At 33.2% G+C, this 6,316-nt stretch overlaps 1 protein-coding gene across 1 annotated transcript; it reads left to right on the top strand.

Moving 5' to 3' along the window:
• Nucleotides 1-4,466: 4,466 nt before the first annotated feature.
• LOC127101284 (60S ribosomal protein L21-2) lies at nucleotides 4,467-5,675 on the top strand. The gene is made up of 2 exons (XM_051038655.1): nucleotides 4,467-4,756; nucleotides 5,279-5,675. Exons 1-2 carry the CDS (start codon nucleotides 4,520-4,522, stop codon nucleotides 5,534-5,536), a joined length of 495 nt encoding a protein of 164 aa, XP_050894612.1. The 5' UTR covers nucleotides 4,467-4,519; the 3' UTR covers nucleotides 5,537-5,675.
• Nucleotides 5,676-6,316: the final 641 nt, after the last annotated feature.

The following is a 6,316-nucleotide window of genomic DNA, read 5'->3' as shown; positions in this document are numbered from 1 at the left end:
AATGAAGTTGAAAATTGAACTTGAAAATTGAAAAAGAAAACTTAGAATTCCTTTTAATGGAGGTTGGGATTTCACTTGTGCAGAACTTCAGGCGCCTTTAGGTTGAATTTTGAAGTGGAATGAAGCTTCTATTTATAGGCAAGGCTGATGCAAGCATGAAGAAACTCGTGTGCATGTGAAGTTGGGTCCTCCATGCATGGGCCTGTACAGGCGCATGGGAGGCCCAAATGCAAGCTAAGATGCAAGTGAGATGATTTGGACGTGCATATTTCATGGTATTAGCTTGTGCACAAAGATTCAACATGGTTTCCATAAATGATCACAAAACTTCACCTCTTCGAAAATACCATTTGCCAAATTGAAACATAGGCATGTGGGTAATGGTTGCAAAGGTTAATACTCAGTGGGGGATATATGTCCACAAAGGAAAAAGAATTCGAGAGAAACTGAAAATCCATATGAGCAATACACTCATAAATGGGACAGAGACTCTGGGGATTTTACTGGGGAATAAAGGGGATAAAATGCGTGAGCAGGTCACGACTTGAAACTTGCTGAGAGACACGAAGAGATTCCATGAAAATAAATCAATGGAAAGACCCGAGCTGACGCAAAGATGCATGTATTGGGGAATAGGCCAATACAGCAAAACTATCCACAAAGGATACTTCGGATAAAAATCCGGACTCGGATGGAGAAAATCCGCTGAGGGACTCAGGCTGGGAACATCCACAAAGGACTCAGCTGAGGAAGAGACAAATGAGGTATTACCGGTTACTGGGTAATAAGCTCAAAGAGACGTATGATCAAATCACCAGTATAAGGGTGAGAGAACGACACGCTCAGGAAGAAAGAATATTTAAGACCGGTATAAGGGTGAGAGATATCAATCATCCAAAAATCTGAGGAAGACCTAAAAAGGTAAATTTCAACTCAGGAAAATCTGACTCCATAGGGGACAAAAAGTCATAATAGGGAGCAGAAAGGAAGGAACACCAGGGATACCGGTTACTGGGCATATAATAGGCGACCGACCAGGCGTGAATTAGGGAATATTTCCAAGACACTCATCATCCGAAAGGAGGACTGAAAAAAAAGCAAACTCGATTATAGGATGGGCATTCGATTCCATAAGGAAATACAAATCTTACTCGACTGGGGAAGAAAAAGACTTCGATTGAAGAGCGCATGAGATACATTATCTATTATCGTCATAACATAGATAACATACTCGCATGGAAGATTATCCACAACCGGTTACCGGGTTAATGAAGGATAAATCGACCTAAAAGAAAGGACACCGGGATACCGGCTACTGGGTATAAAATGATGACCAATCAAGGGGAGAAACAATCACTACCAAACAAGGGTACATGAAAGATGACTCGCCGGGGATATGGTGTTGTTTCAAGATGGTGGTATGGTGTTAAAGATGAATGTTGGTAGAGAATGGTTGATGAGGTGAAGATGGGAGGAGAGTTTTTTCTTTCTTTCGTGTGAATTCTCCCCCTTGTTGTATGTTATGATGCCTTTTTATAAATATCACATTTAGTCTTTTTCAAGATCCACACTTTGTGGGTAGTGAAGATAAGTGTGTATTATAATGGAGTGAGAGTGAGTTGCGGATAAGGTGAAAAGTTTGTTGTGATTTTTGTTTCTTTCCTCTACTGATATTTTTTTCATATACAATGCAAAGCTCTCTTCTTATTTTGGTACATTTTTGTCTTTTTGTTAGTGCCAAAATGAGTGTGTGCGTGTTAAGTGATGTGTGAACGAGTCAAGCTGAGGAAGTAAGTTATTTGACTTATATGTACTTTAGGTCCCTCCCAGTTTTGACGTTTTAAACAATTGGTCCCCCTATTACAAAACCAACGATTCTGGTCCCTTAATTTTGATGATCTTTGGATTTTGTAGTCTCCCTCCAATTTTGCATACGTGACAATGATGATTAGGATAAAAAAATTATTTTTAATTAATTGACAAGAATGACCAGGATATTTTAATGTTTTAATAATATTTTTAACTAATTTAACATTTTAAATACTTTTTTAGAGAATTAATCATTTAATTTTTTATTTAATAAATTAATTAATTAAAATTTTGGAAAAGTATTTGGGGCCTAAAACCTATTTCATCGGGATATATGTTCAGTTCTCAAAGGTCCACTTTTGTCTCAATCCCCTTATATAATATCTTATACATATTAAAATTTTAAAAATCCTTCTATAATTTTAGGAAAAAACAATCTGAGACTATCCATAAAGACAAAAATGCAAAACACTCATAGTTAAAAGGTGACTCTAGCATATCAGCTTGCATCACTTTCATGAGAGAGAGAATAATAAAGATAAAGGAACTATATTGGTCAAATTATCAATCTTAAGATATGATACTCTGGATAATTAGTTTGTTTGCCTTGTTTAATGGTTGGAAGTGCAAATTATGCAGAGAGAGAGAGAGAGAGAGAGAGAGAGAGAGAGAGAGAGAGAGAGAGAGAGAGAGAGAGAGAGAGAGAGAGAGAGAGAGAGAGAGAGAGAGAGAGAGAGAGAGAGAGAGAGAGAGAGAGAGAGAGAGAGAGAGAGAGAGAGAGAGAGAGAGAGAGAGAGAGAGAGAGAGAGAGAGAGAGAGAGAGAGAGAGAGAGAGAGAGAGAGAGAGAGAGAGAGAGAGATGATCGTCTGCAAAACCCCTTGAAGATTACATATGTACGAGAGTGAAGGATCAAACAACATGAGGAAAACTTGCAAACACAAACAATCTCATTTCCAATGGTGCTCTTACGGCATGGAGTATATATGGTCTGGACCCCAAGTGGGTGATAAGAATAGTCCAATAAAGATTCCTGGATATAGACTCGTGACAGTAAAAGGTGCCCTTTTGGCATGGACTATATATGGCCTGGATCCCAAGTGGGTGATAAGAATAGTCCAATAAAGGTTCCTGGATATAGACTCGTGACAGTAAAAGATTCCATTTAAAAATACATAACAGCTAAAGTTTAACATTAATTGAATTTATTTTTATACTTTTGTTCCAATCAAAATGAAACAAATTGATTTTTACATGATTATTTATATTTATATTTTAAGTATTTTGGATAAAAAAACACAATAAAAAGAAGACTAAATTTGGTAAAACTCAAATATACGAATATGCGAAAATAAATAAATGAATATAATTAAAAAAGGCAATCACGGATTATATATTACACTTAAAAATACTAGGATGAAAATGATCAAACTTATCAAAATATGAATATGCGTGAGTGCGAAATAATTAAATGAGCATGTCAAACTAAACTATGCGTAATGTAGTTCAATAAAACAGATAGTTGCAGACTCAACCCTGAAAACACTCTTCTCTAATTTTACGCGCAATTAAAAGATTGATTCAATTGAATTAACTATAAAATTGAAATTTTATTTCAAAATTGATTGCTTAAAAACTTAAAATATCTTGACAAAATTTAAGTACAACACTTTTTAAACTCCCTCTCTCTTTGTATCTCTTTGTATCTTTGTATCTCTTTGTATATAAGATCAACTCTCTCATATCATACACGAAACCACAACATATATTTTTTTAAATAAAGAATGCATTTTCATTTATTCTTGATATATTAAATATGACTTTTGGAGTGATATATGTATGAAAGGTAGTACGTTTTATGCATTATGTATATCTATCAAATAATTGTTTTTGTTAAATAGTTAAATAAAATTTTGTAACTTTACATTATTATATAAATAAACTGTAAATTAAAATTAATATAATTATATTTTGCAAATAATTGTTACAAATTCAAATTTGGATAAGTAATATCATCAAAAATTAATTAATTATATAATCTCTCATATATTTTTATCTACTTTTTTTTATAATTTTCTTTTTTTCTATAGATGCAGGTAAAAATAGAAGTAGGAGTACCTTGTTAGTATTACGTAACAAATAAATATTTTATAAAATGTTATAAATAATTTACATCTCTTTTAAATATTTATGTATTTTGAATATATTATATAAAAAAATTGGCATATCATTAAATATGAGTTCTAGAAATTATGTTCAAAACCTGGAGTTTATGATAATATATTATGAATGATGTCCATAAATTATACATAAGAGAAATATTAAAAAAATTATTCACTGAGGTAAATATATATTATTAATTCTTATTATCATTCGGGTATATAAGGATTATTAGTTAACACTTGTTAATATTCATATTTAATTCATTAGTTTTTATTAACAAATTGATATTAATAATAATTTTTTAAAATTTTTGTGGATAGCCTACATTATCCTATCAACCCCAAATATACTTGCAACATCGAAGGAGAATTTTGAATTTTTCAAAGGTGTGAGACACGCCGTAGGGGTGAGAAAAGAAATTTCCAATAAAATATAATAAGTGAAAGTCCGGCCCATTAACAGAAACCATATAAGAAAGCCCAATGTCATATATTCACGGTCTAAGCTTGAGTGAGGGAAAAAGGAACAGAAACCCTAGAATCAGAAAACATGCCTGCCGGTCATGGTTTGCGATCCCGTACCAGGGATTCCTTCTCTCGTCCCTTCCGCAAGAAGGGAACAATAGCCCTTGCCACATACCTCAGGACTTATCACATCGGTGACTATGTTGACATCAGGGTTAACGGTGCTGTTCATAAGGGTATGCCGCACAAATTCTACCATGGCCGTACCGGTCGCGTCTGGAACGTTACCAAACGTGCCATCGGTGTCGAAGTCAACAAGCAGGTATATTCGAACTTAAACAGATCATTTTTGAGATATTTTGTTTGATTTAGTAATTTCGGGATGTTACTTTTGTGTTGAATTGAAATGCCGAGTGAGTTGTTCCCTGGTTCAGTTTGTTGTTTGACTCCTGTTTCTTTAGAGTTTCTTTTGGGTTTTCCTGTGAAATTAGGTTTTGGTTTTACATTCTTATTGAGACTCTAAATACTTTCAATCCTCGTGAAATACTGCCATTTCATCAAAATCACCAAATCATTGATCAAGTGTTAGTGATACTGTTTTTAACTTGATAGGGTATATTATATGGAGTACAAATGTATTCAGCCCAAGCTTTTTTTAAGTGTAAAGGTCAAAAACTCATTGATCTATTAATTTGTTATAATAGATAGTAATATTATTGAGAAGTGGAGTTGTTATAATTGATAGAATACTTATATGTTTACTGAAATTCTTTTTCAATTTTTTCTATATTAGTGCATTTTATTTTTTGTTATTTAAACTGGTTATTGGTTGCTCTACTTTTAGGTCAGGAACAAGATCTTAAGAAAGAGGATTCATGTTCGAGTGGAGCATGTTATGCCCTCCAGATGCACTGAGGAATTCAAATTGAGAAAGATCCAGAATGATAAATTGAAGGCCGAGGCTAAGGCCAAAGGAGAGGTTATCAGCACCAAGCGCAAACCTGAAGGCCCCAAACCTGGCTTCAAGGTGGAAGGTGCTACACTGGAGACTGTTACTCCAATACCATATGATGTTGTTAATGATCTCAAAGGAGGATATTAGAAGTTTATTGCCATTTTGTTTTCTTTGTTAGACTTGTGCCTGAGTTGGTGAGTTGGTTTTGTTTTTTTTGTTATCTTTTTTTTTATCTGAACACCCTTCAAATTTATGAAACATCAGACTAAGTTTTTGTTTTGTTTCATTTTAGATACAACTATATTTTCTATTATAGAATGTTAAAATTAGTCTTTAAATTATAGAATGTTATAGAATGTTTCCATCTATTTTAATAAATTGAGAATAATTGGAGAACTTTGTGTTTAAGGACATCATCAAGAAGGAGTATATGCTAAAAACTTTCTATCTAATCATGTGTTCGTCTATCTTATATTTTTTAGGATCAAAATTGCAATTTGAGTATGTCATTTTCAATGAACTAAAACCCTACATGAACTATGAACTAAAACCCTACATGAACTAAACTTTTTTTCCAAAAGCTTCATATGAAAATCCAATTGAATTGGGTCAAACCTTTTTCAATGGATCATAATTAATTTCGGTGCCTTTTGTATTATGTAGGGAAACTCGACTTATAATCAATTATGAAATTTGTCTGATGGATTATGAGGTGAAATTTGCTAAACAATTAATTATGGAGGTGTGGCAATCAATTATGCTACCGATCCAGAAAAAAAAAATCATTTTATTGGTCTTAATCTGTATGGTTGTTGCCTAATTAATTATGGATTGGATCCGAGTCTTTCAAAGTTTTTTTTGTCTAAATATTTTATCATAAAATGGTGAGTTGTGTTCATTCGAAAACACAAGATTTTAGAAAAACAT

Source organism: Lathyrus oleraceus, chromosome 7, assembly GCF_024323335.1.
Source record: "Lathyrus oleraceus cultivar Zhongwan6 chromosome 7, CAAS_Psat_ZW6_1.0, whole genome shotgun sequence".
NCBI lineage: Eukaryota > Viridiplantae > Streptophyta > Magnoliopsida > Fabales > Fabaceae > Lathyrus > Lathyrus oleraceus.
The sequence above is the reverse complement of the archived record's forward strand: the minus strand, read 5'-3'. Positions and strand labels throughout refer to the sequence as shown.